This window comes from Pantherophis guttatus, chromosome 1 (assembly GCF_059756535.1).
Source record: "Pantherophis guttatus breed Tessera chromosome 1, ASM5975653v1, whole genome shotgun sequence".
Classification (NCBI taxonomy): domain Eukaryota; kingdom Metazoa; phylum Chordata; class Lepidosauria; order Squamata; family Colubridae; genus Pantherophis; species Pantherophis guttatus.
Genome location: NC_142063.1, coordinates 75,954,928 through 75,967,529, shown reverse-complemented (window position 1 = coordinate 75,967,529; position 12,602 = coordinate 75,954,928). Strand labels below are relative to the sequence as shown.

Sequence of the window (12,602 nt, the reverse complement as noted above, 5' to 3'; positions counted from 1 at the left end):
ATGTATATGAACTTACAGAGTCTCAGTTGATTAGAGATAATTTATTTCCTGATCTCCTGCTGTGCATTCTAAATCACATTCAGGGTAAATATTCTCTTGAGAAGCTATACCTCTAGAAACTTGTAGGTGAAATGGTCCCTACCCCCACTCTGTGGCAGTTCTTACATAATTCTGCTTCCCAGTTTCTGTATTAATTCAGCCTTTTCGTTCCATCTGAGAATCCATTATTTCTAATGAAATAAAACCTGGGAAAGGAAAGCACAATTTAAATGTTATGTTTGCACTCCAGTTGGTCACAGGAGATGGAGTGATGATGGGTTTACATATTCATAGCCCTTCAAAGTTAATGGAGTTAAGTTAATGGTTGTAGAATAATTTTTTTTGAATAAACTGTTTTCAAGGCTCTAGTTACTGTCATTTAGAATAATGTGTGAATAATGACAATGTGCTCCTGTTTAAGACCCAAACCTGTTCTGACTGTGGGTAGATCTTTAGAAATATGGGTATACTCATTAATGTGAAAAATGAATAATGAAAAGTGTTACTGAATGAGTGAAAGTAAAGAGTGATGCTAAGTCCTGTTTGAATCATATGAACTCCTTTGGTAGATAATTTTTCTCACTGCCCTTTGCTTCTACAAGTACTGTGCCACATAAATGTATTTTTGTTTCATTTGATTTGCTTCTTGTTATTTAATTTAACAAATTGTCAGGTGTTGCATATCCTATTATTTTGAAGATTATTAATATTGTCATGGACAAGGTTACATTGCACTTTTTCTGATGGAGATAACAACAAATCCTTGTTCTTGAAATGCAAATTTGTGCATCCATCCTTACCTTATGTCTCAATGGCTCCATACCATTGATGGCTTGGCTTGGTGGATTGGCTTGGAGGATTGCGGGTGGGTGGTACTGTAAAATGCTGGTTCACTTCCTTTCTCCGGAATCAGTTCCAGTGGTGATGATGGGGTGTGTATGAGATTCCACCCCCACACACCTGTACTGTGTGGGATGCCCACAGAATTTGGTGCTCTGTCCATTCCTATTCAATATCTACATGAGGCCAAGGAGTGACCTCATCCATTACCATAGGTTGAGGTATCATCAGCTGAGGAGATCTTATCTCAGTGCCTGGAGCGTGTGAGGGTCTGGATAAAGAACAACAGGTTTCAATTGAATCCTGGCAATACTGAGTGGCTTTGTTTTGGGACATACTACTTTTAGGGCATACTACTTTTAGGATCCCTAATGCCGCGTAACGGGGTGAGCTCCCATTACTTGTCCCAGCTTCTGCCAACCTAGCAATTCGAAAGCACGTAAAAATGCAAGTAGAAAAATAGGGATTTTTTTGGGAAGGTAACAGCGTTTCGCGCACCTTTGGCATTTAGTCATGCCGGCTACATAACCATGGAGACGTCTTCGGACAGCGCTGACTCTTCGGCTTTGAAACGGAGATGAGCACCGCCCCCAAGAGTTGGGAATGACTAGCACATATGTGTGAGAGGAACCTTTACCTTTACCTTACTTTTAAGACTATGCCTTCTTTGGTGATGGATGGGATTGAACTTCCCAGCAGACCTGGGAGTCTTTCTAGACTCACATTCCTGCTCAAAGAGCAGATGACAGTCATGAGTGGGAGAGCCTTTGCGCAGCTCATATTGTGCCCCGGTTGCACCCATTTCCAGATTGGGATGCTCTGTTTATGATCATTCATGTCCTAGTTACCTCTTAGTGGGACTGCTGTAATACGCTGCGTAGAGGGCTTCCCTTGAAAAGTATCCAGAAGGTTCAGCTGGTGCAAGATGCAGTGGTGTGGACAGTTATGTATACCTCTAGAATGGCAAATGTTACACTTCTGGTCCACGAACTGCATTGGTTGCCAGTTTGCTTCTGGATCCAATTCAAAGTGCTACTTAGACCTTAAAAGTCCTTCATGGCATGGGCCCAGGTGATTTGAGTGACTGCTTCTCCCTGATTACATCTGCTCATCCCATCAGATCTGGCAAAAGAGGTCTGCTAGGCAGCTACATTTAGCTGGACCTAGGCAGTGGGCCTTTTCTGCCATGGTGCCCCCCCCTATGGAACATCCTCCTTCCCCCACCCCAAAGTGAGGCTGGATCCATCCCTATTGATCTTCCAGAAGTCGCTCAAAACCTCTAGGGGACCGGCAGGGTACTGAGGTGACTCCATTGTTGTTGACAGCCATTGCCTTCTCTTAACCTTTAATTGTGATTTTTAATTTTTTCTGCATAATTGTTTTCTTTGTTTTATTATTTTAATAGTTTTATTGTACATTGCTCAGAGTCACTTTTTTGCGAGTGGGTAACTACATAAATTTAATAAATAAATAAATAAATAAATAAATAAAAGTATCTAGGGATTAAATATAAAAAGTGGAGCTAACTATGAAAAACAAAACAAACTAAAGTCAAACCTCTACAGCTGAATTGCTCAGCAAAATTCTCTCTAGGCAACAGTCTCTTAGGCTTTTTCATGAAGTGTCAGCAGATTTGTTTGTTAAAATCACACTGCTAGAAACTCCGTGCATTTTATGTAAGCTATAGAACAAACTGGAATATTCTGTTCCAGAAGGAATTTAAAGTGCAGTGGTATGATATCCTGTGTTTATGTTTTTGGGTTTCTCAATGTATATATATATATATTTACGTTTGTCAGAAGTTTTTTCAATTTTGCACAGCAGTTTGATGACTGTGCTCACATTTGCCTTTATCTGAGGAGTCTTCCAGAAGAAACTCTCCTATTATAAACTCATAGTTGTTCTGCTCTGAGTTACAAGTGATTGCACTTGGTATTTCACACAATTCGGATATGTATCCGACATATCCACATTCACTATTGTTCTAGTGAATGTGACATAATTTAATAAGTGAATAAAAAAAGTTCCAGTTCACCTTCACAAATAAATAATAGTGTTGTTTGTTTGTTTGTTTTCTTGTCTTCTTTTTAATTTTTATGCCTTGAAACTTTAATTTTTAATCCTGGCTTGAAACTCTTACTAAACAGAGCTGGTCAAATTGGATGAAAATATTGAAAGGAATTCTACAAAGATCAGTCCTGGATCTTCTACTTTTCGATATTTTATTAATTAGGAAGAGCTGAAATCAATGCTAATCAGATGTGCAGATTATTGAAAATTAGGATAACTTGTAACTCACAAGACGGAAATAACATTCTAAATTATGTTGATGTCTTAAAGAAATTGGTTTAAAGTAAAATGATACTTAACAGAAATAAAAGCAAAGTTCTTCATTTATGAAACAAACATCCAAATACTCATAGATTAGGAAAATATCCGGCTTGGTAAAGCTACTGGGGGGAAAAATCTTCAATAGGTTGCAATTGAATGTAAGCCCTCAATATGATATGGCTGAGAAAAACACAAATGCAATAAAATTGTACATTATTCTGCTTTGCTCATATCATCTTAAGTGTTGTGGGCTCTAGCTTTAAGAAGCATTCAGAGATATTGGAACACATTCAAAGAACTGCATTGAGGATGATTCATGGATTAGAAATTAAAGGACTATAAAGCAGGGTTGAAATCCAGCAGGTTCTGACAGGTTCTGGAGAACCAGTAGCAGAAATTTTGAGTAGCTCGGGGAACTGGCAAATGCCACCTCTGGCTGGCCCCAGAGCGGAGTGGGAATGGAGATTTTGCAATATCCTTCCCCCAGGAGTGGGGAGGGAATGCCACGCCCACCAAGCCATGCCCACCAAGCCACACACGCCTACCAAGCCACGCCCACGGAACTGGGAGTAAAAAAATTTGGATTTCACCCCTGCTATAAATAGAGATTGAACGAGGTGAGTATATTTAGCCTCAGGAAAAGTTGACTATAGTAACATGCTGAAGAAATACGAAAGGATTTCATACAAAAAACCAAGATCTGTTTTTTAATCATACCAGACTGCAGGATTTATAACTGATCTAAAGAAATCCATCCTTAACTTTGTGGCCAGACAAACAGAATCTATAGTTTTAAAACAGTAGATTGAAAGAAACCCAAAATTCAGATGTGGCAGAAGTCTACATAGAATAGTGGAACAACTTGCCTCCAGAAGTTGTAAATTCTCCAACACTGGAAGTTTTTAAGAAGAGATTGGATAACCATTTGTCTGAAATGCTATAGGGCCATGATGGTGAACCTATGGCACACGTGCCACAGGTGGCACACAAAGCCATTTCTGTAGGTATGTGAGCCATTGCCCTAGGTCAGCTCCACCGCACATTCGTGCTTGCCTCCTGCTGGCCAACTGATTTTCGGGTCTCTGCTGCGCATGCGGGAGCCGCGCTTTCCTGCCCATGCCACCCCTCCCCTCCCAGGAGTCTCCATGTGGCCCATTTTGGATGCCAGGTAAGTACAGGGCTTTTGCGGAGGCTCTGGGAAGGTGAAAAACAGGCCTACCGGAAGTCCGGAAACAGGCCGTTTCCAGCCTCTGGACGCCGGGGAGCCCTTTTTTGCCCTCCTGGAGGCTCCAGGAAAGCCTCCAGAGCCTGGGCAGGGTGAAAAACGGGCCTACCGGAAATCCAGAAACAGACTCCGGAGGCTTCAGGGTAGGCCCAAAATGGGATGCAGGGGGGTGGGAAAGCACAGGGGGTCGCATGCGCCTGCACGGGGGGGCAGCACACGGGGTGGGGCATGCGGGGGGCATATATTATGGGTGTGGGCACACGTGCGCTTTTGGCACCCGAGGAAAAAAAGGTTAGCCATAACTGCTTTAGGGTTTCCAGCCTAAGCGGGGTTGCTTTGGGCTCAATTATGGTTGTGAGTCAAGGACTACCTGTATAACTTAAAGTTTGCTATAGCTAATTCATCTTGTTATTTTCCATATTGTAGAATCCTAAATTCTTTACCTTAAAACTCAAATTATGCTACTCATTTGCTTTAGAATCATTCAGTATTTTTTCTTCAATTCTTATTGAAGTTGTTATGAGGTATTTGAGTGTACATTACTTGCTATGTATCTCAAATTTCTCTCTAGTATTTTAGTTTAGTTTGCTATTTCACTGCTATGAGTTCTAGCTGTAGGAAGAAAAAGGGAGAAGTTCAAAGAATTGCTTTTCTTGCCTTTAATAGGCAAGATGTGTTTTTCATCCATGACTTTATAGTGGACTTCAATACCTCAGGTGCCCTTTAAGTGGAGGACTGGAGGGTTTTTATGCCTCCATGTAATGGCATTTAATTTCCAGTAAGTAGGCTATGCATATTTTGCAAATTCACAAGTTTCTTGTTCCAGAAAAAATGCTACACAGTCTATTTTATAGCATTTCTTCTGGAACTGTAGGGTGGATGGATGGATGGTTTCCCATTGTGGAAATCCTGCTGTAGCCCATCTCCCAGTTCTTAAGGTTCTTTCTTTCCAGCTGAAACGAAGGAGCCATGAAGCCTAATCACTGTTCTTTCACTGCTTGTTTGCTGCTCTCAGTACTAGCGCCCCCCCATACCCTCCCCCTCCCCCCCCCCGCCATAGCAGTTCACTTCTTTTGGATGGAGAGAGAGGAATGTTGCTTTTTCCCCTCACTGTGGAGCCAAACAGAGCAGGATACCAATAAACTGTTGGTTTCAGTGCTCCCTCTTTGGCAAGCTAGAGGGAGTGCAGACCAGTTCAGAAATAAGTAAGAATAAACACTTGCAGTACTGTGCATTGGTACAAACGTATTCCTGGTAGGAATGTGTGCATGTTTGGTTTGTGGAGCACGTGGAAGCAGCTTCACTTTGAATTTCTGTGCATTGGCTTCCTGGTAGAGCAGATAAAGAAGCTGTTCTATGCTATTATCTGTCAAACCTTTATTTATTTATACAATTTAGAGCCTGCCCAACTCACGATAAGTCTGGGCGACTTGTTTATATTTAAAAATCAAGGAACAATAAAAACATAGATCATGCGCACAGAAGACAGACTTAACATTCTTAGGGTGGTTCAATTTTTTAAAGTCACCAAATAGTTTTGATTAATCCATTTTCAAACAGACAGACATACATAAAATAAAAATATAAACTATTCCCCATTCATAAAAACAATTTTTAAAAAATTACATTTATATCCTAAGTTATCTATATATCCCAACTATATCTCAAGTTCACTTGATTTTGTAAGCATTTAAAAAGAAAAATTAAGCTTTCAATGATGACCCAGCCTGACCAAGATGTTTTTTCCAAAGGGAAACATAATGTGTCTTATTTTTTTACAGAATCTTTACTTTTCTCAAAAATTGCTAAATCACATCTCTGAAATCCAGTCCTTCATATCAACAATTATAGTATTTTCCTACTTCCTAAAGATTATTCTTTTTTACTTTTGCGACAGCATGAAAAAAACTATCTTCATTCCAAACTTAATAAATTCCACCTAGTTGGTATATAATTCAATACAATATGGCTGTCTTTTAAAAATCTGAGTTTTCTCAATAATTCTGTCAATTTAGTGTATAACATTATTTCTAAAGGGGTATAAGGAAGAAATTCACCCTAACGGGTCAGTAATTCCTTCCCCCCAAGATCAAAATTTTATATTTATATTAATTTTATAAAATTAATAGTTAACTGAATATTGCCATTCCCATTTGACATTCTGTGAATTTTTTTCTGCCATTACTATTTTAGAAAAATTGCTTATGTCTTATCCTGTACATTCTTAAAATGTTAAACATCTGCTTTTTACTAGATCTTTATACAGTTTACTAGCCATTTTAGATTTTTTTGTATTAGCATGCTGATGAAACTTTATACTTTTATATCTACTAATGCATTAAGTAATCATTTTTCTTCTAGTTTTGTCTTCCTCCCCAACTGTTTTGAATTTAGATGTGGTTGGTAGTCCTTAATGTGTAATTAAAAAAACAAAAACAAAAAACTCTGAAGTCTTCCTATACTAACTAAGCAAGTAATCAGAAATACCCATTTTTGTTGTTTGGGGACAGGACAAGCTTGCTTTGGTGGTTCCATGTTTCGAAATTCAAGAGTTGCCTTCCATCCATGGGAAATGCAAAAGAATATTGTCCACTATGTTTATCAAACTATGGTGGGTGGCACTATTGGAGCACAGCTTAAGAAGGTAAAAGTTACAAAATTCAAAAACACTGAAAGTTAATTATAATTGGTATGTTTTGTCCTGAGGAATCTCTTTCCAAGGATATTATTTTACTTTGTTGGAAAATTTTCAAACAAGTAACCAATAATTTTCCAGTTCTTTTCTCTCTGTTTTTCAATACTCAGTGTTTCATTTGTTTTAAAAATATACTGTGTACAAAGCTTGTAATTGGTTCAACTGTAACTTAGTAAACCTAAAAAGATAATATGTTTCCTTACTCTGTTTAAGGGCATATATTTTCCATGTTTCTTTAACTTCTAATTTAACTTTTGTATGTTGTAATTGTAGATCTTTTTCTGCCAGGAGTCAATAGACTGTTACCTTACCATGAAAAATAAATGTTCTAAACATATCCCAAATGATTCCCAAATTAACTGAACTTTATTTATTTGAAAATCTATATATTTATTATATGTTGTTCCGTTAACGATGAATCTTCCAGGGAAAAAGTATTAAAATATTAACTCTGGTAATTGAGATATTTTTGTCCAAATTCAATGACACTAATATGGGTGTATAATTAGAAATTGTACAATTAACTATTGAACCTGATACTAAAAATTATTTGAGTTTACACATTTAAATAGTCTTCACTAATGTCCACTGAATTGAATCCCTGGATGGTATTCAAAGGATGTTGTAACTTCCAGTTCATTTTTTCCCAGACTAATAATGGATTAAGAATTAAACAGATCATAGTTATGTCATCCACCTGAAATCCAAGATTAGTAAAACTAACAGTGATTGTTTAAAATATTCAGTAAAATACAGTATTCTTATATGACAAAAATAATTCAATTGAATATTTGCAGAGTTGAACTGTTGCTGTTTTATAACGAGCAGATAGTACTTTTAAATACACGGGAACTGGATGCCTCATCCTTCTCAGAACCACATTCTCTGGAATAGTTTCTGTAACTTTTTAAAATAATGTTTTAAAATTAGGCAGCGCTGGTTAAAGAGCTGCTTAATCTTTCTCCTTTTCATCTGCCATGACTTGGATTCAAAGCAGGGGTAAAATGTTCCCAGTTTGGACCGGATTGCCCGATCTGGTAGCGATGGAGGCGGGTGGTTCGGAGAACCAGTAGCAAAAATCCCTGCCCCCTCCCCATGCCCAGCTGAGCCGCACAATCATCAGAGGCTTTTTTTTTACTTTTAAAAGCATTTTTTTCTACAACCTCTTTGGACAAAAAATGCTTTTAAAAGTAAAAAAAAAAAGCCTCTGATGATTGTGCGGTTCAGCTGGGATCCTCAAAAGCTTTTAAAAGAAAAAAAACCTTGTTTTCTTTTAAATGCCTCTGACGATCCCAGCTGAGTTGCCTGATCGGCAGAGGCTTTTTATAAAATCTCTGCCGATCAAGCAACTCAGCTGGGATCGTCAGAGCCTTTTGAAAGCATTTTTTTACAATCTCTTCACAGAAGAGGTTGTAGAAAAAATGGTTTTAAAAGTAAAAAAAAAAAATGGCCACGCCCACCCAGTCACATTACCCCTCCCACCAAGCCACGCCCACAGAACCAGTAGTAACAAATTTTAGATTTCACCACTGATTCAAAGTGAGGTTGCTGCAGCCACAATACTAATGCTTTACTGGAATTAATGCTCTCTATATTAAAATTGCATAGTCACCAAATCTTTTGTTCAACTATAAAATTAGAAATTTTCACTAAAATTTCTACTTCCTTGGCAGATTTGAATTTCCAGTTATTTAATGGACTTAATCCCTTTCTTTGCTAAAATGATTTTTCCTCATTTTTCCAGCATTATATATTACATGTAAAAGAATCCACCCTCATCAATTTCAATGTATAAAGAAATATTTTTCCTTTTAAACATGCTCCTCGGCTCTTTAATGTTCATGACTCAAATATATTTGTCATTTTAAAAAAATACAGAAGTGTATGTGTAGTGATGACTGGATTAGCTCCAGGTCTGAATTGCAAATAACAATAACCAGCATTTTAAAAAATGAACCTTCTTAAATATAGTATGATTCATTACTACTGAAAAAACATCTTGTCAATAGATAATTTATTAAAAACAATTGTTTATTCAACACATTTGAATCAGGAGGAAAAGAAAGGAACCCAATGTATTTAACAAATATTATAATATTAAAATCACTGCCAAAACTTAGAAGAATACTAAGAGTATTAAATATAAAATAATTAATTAAAGTAAAAATAATATACAATTTAAAAATATTTTAAAAGACTTTTGGATATTTGGAAAGCCAATGAAGACATTCCAAGCATTCAGACACTCTGTAATTTATTGGCCCATCAATCCTCCAAATCAGTTAATGATTTCTGAGTGGACTGGAGTAATAGACTGTATGAGTAGCCATCTGTTGTTTGAAATAATTAATAGGCATTTCTGAAACATAAAATTTCATAATGCCTGCCCAATCTAATATATTGTAGAATATACAAGATTGTAAAGACTAATGTCTAAGTGACACATAATAGACTGCTTAGTAGATTCAGCCAAGTCTGAAATAGATCCAAACAAATTTTGATAGCATCTCTTCAAGTCTCTTGTGCTCTGGCTAAGAGAATTTGAGTAGCATTTTTCCCCCTCCTTTTTTGACTTTGGATATGATCTAAGGTATATACTTATAGTTACAATGGCACTTAATATATAGCAAGCACCATATACTTATAGTTACAATGGCACTTAAAACTTTGTAAACTCTTTTGAATAGTTCAGTAGTTCTGCATAATAAAAACGACCTAAACATGAAATTATCTGTTTTCTATTAAAACTAGATAAAGAGTACCCGATTAAACAAATGAATAAAAACTGTTGCATTTGCTCATATTGAGGAAAATGAATCCAAAGATACAATTTCACAATTGTTCCTCTCAACTGTACATATGTATAAAAAGACAGTGTGCATGTATCTGGGGCTTGGATCCCACTCTCTTACTCTCTTTTCAACAGTGTCTCCAGGTGCCCTTTGTACGGTCTCTCTACTTGTACCGTCTGTTCCGAACGGCAAGTCCCTTTGACAGAAGAATTACAGTTTTGGAATGGCATCCAATGCATCCCAGCACAGTCGCTGTGGGCTCCAAAGGAGGAGACATCATCCTGTGGAATTATGAAGTGCTCAATAAAACATGTTTTATTAAAGGGGTAAGTTGAAGCAGTAAGGGTTGTTTAGTATTAACATGCTGATGAGACCCATGAGTTATAATTAAATTGTTTTTGAAGAATCAGGGCTGTTTGTCTCCTTACTTTGAAAGAATGGAAATGAGGTCGGAGGGATGGCTCAAAAGTGGATAAATACTATTTTAAAGTGGGAAATCTGTAATCTTTTTGGATCTAATTTTGTTTTACTTTCATGATCCAGACACTGAAGTACACTTAATTAAGGGAGGGGTTGAGCTCGATGGTCCAAATAGGCTCTTCCAACTTTGTAGAGAGTCTCAGTCATCCAGGTCATGGTTGTCCCAAAGGTGCTTTTTTCAAGAGGCAACTGGACCTCCTTGTTTTTTCTTTTGAAGATGTTTCACTTCTCATCCAAGAAGCTTCAGATCTGACAGAGCTGAAGAAGCTTCTTGGATGAGAAGCAAAACATCTTCAAAAGAAAAAACAAGAAAGTCCAGTTAGCTTTGGGTCTCTTCCAACTTGATTTTCTGAGTGAATGGCAGACATCCTGTAAATACAGTGAGATTTTTCATTTGTTTTGTAAAGATATTGCTTTAATATGAAACCTTGAATCAACTGTGGTCACCTAGAGACTGAGCTTTACAGTTATAATAGTTCTACAGTGTATTGTGCTGTCTGTTTATTGGATCAGAGGAAGAATTTTTTTTTAAAAATGTTCCTAGATCTTTTATGTGAGTTTCTCTTAAGATATATATTTGCATGTGAAGACAAGAGCATTGCAGTCTTATAAACCTTGAAAAAAATATAAAATATTAAAACGGAACCTCTGCACTATAAATGTAGAGCTCCTGTTTCATTCTTCTCAAACAAGTAAGAGAAGATAATCAAATAAAAATTGAACTTCTCATGTACCCATGTTATTGCTCCTGAAGAAGAAGCTTTCCTGACCTCATTTCCATCTTTTTTTTTTTATCCTCCAAGATTTCTAACTCCTCTGGCATATTTCACTGATCATATTTTCTCTTCATTTTATTTTTTACTGCTTACTATAGACTTTTTCTTTTGTTATGTATAGAGCTCATTAATAGGCACCAAATTGCTTTATTTTCCCTGATTATGTTTCAAATTGACAGTATCCCTCAAAGTCTCATTCAGGTCATAATTTTTAAAAAACTGAAAAAAAATCAGCACTCAATATGATACAGTGATTCTGAGAGAGGAAGCTGGGCTCTTGCCATGATACAGATTATGTCAGAGTTAGCAATTGTTATTTTTCCAGTAACAGTTATTTAATATATGTAGTATGGGCCAGAAGAGCTGAAAATCCTTCCCACATGAGGTTCTTTGCTTTGATGCAGTCTGATAAACATAAATACTACCTTTTGGGAAATGTAGTTTTACCATATTATTGACACTGATCAGATAGTACGAGATATTTTTGTCCTTCCTGGGTTTTGAGTGGCTTTGTGTGTTATCCATTTCTTTTAACTATAGATTGGAGCTGGAGGGGCCATCACAGGAATGAAATTTAATCCTTTTAATCCAAATGAGCTGTACACATCATCAGTTGCTGGAACTACTGCCTTGCAAGATTTTAATGGCAACACAATCCGGGTCATGGCCAATACCAATGACTGGGAGTAAGATGCAATCTACTTCTTTCAGGTTTTTCTTTTTTTATTAGAAGGCAGCATAACCATAAAAAACAGTTAAGATTGGAATATTTTTCACTGTTCCACTCAGCATTTGGGAGATTTATATTCCTGAGTTACTTTTTAGAGTGCTCATTTTTCTAGTTCAGAAAGTAGCCTTTAAGGAGCTAGGTAATAAAAAGATGAAACAAACTACTGAGTAAAACAGTTTGAAAATCAGTAAAATCACAAAATGAAAACTGACTAGCAGACTAAATTATAAAGTTTATAATTCAGAGATAAAGAGATTTGCTTAAAACATATAAGATTTAGATCACCATAAAATAGAGTGAGTTTTTTCCTATATACCATATTTTTCAGAGTATAAGACTCACCTTTTTCCCCCCTAAAAGGGGGTGAAAATTTAGGTGCGTCTTATACACCGAATGTAGCCCCACCCCACCCACTGGCTCCCACCCTTTGGCCTCTGCCTCGCAGCAGTTACCGCCTTGCAAGCAAACAGCAAGAAAAAACAGCTCCTTTCAGCTTCAGCACAGGCTAATTAGAACAAGTTGATTGGATCGGCCTCCCAACTCTCAGCTGATTTGCTCTCAGCTGTTTTGCACAGGGTTCTGCTGCTTGCTGCACAGAGGTAAATTGCTGGAGCAGATTGTCCTAATCAAGCTATGCTGAAAACGAAAATGAAAGTAAAGCAGGCTGTTTGCTGCAAAGAGGCAAAATTGCTCA

General features: G+C 37.1%; 1 protein-coding gene across 8 annotated transcripts in view; it reads left to right on the top strand.

Annotated features, from left to right (window-relative positions):
• Positions 1–12,602, top strand: part of DDB2 (damage specific DNA binding protein 2) — a 36,080-nt gene that overhangs the window by 13,303 nt on the left and 10,175 nt on the right. For all 8 annotated transcript variants that reach the window (XM_087883052.1, XM_087883056.1, XM_034417527.3 and 5 more), the window contains 3 exons: positions 6,946–7,079; positions 10,057–10,248; positions 11,719–11,864. In XM_087883052.1, the coding sequence (XP_087739178.1) occupies positions 6,946–7,079; positions 10,057–10,248; positions 11,719–11,864 (472 nt within the window). The remainder of the gene's footprint in view (positions 1–6,945; positions 7,080–10,056; positions 10,249–11,718; positions 11,865–12,602) is intronic.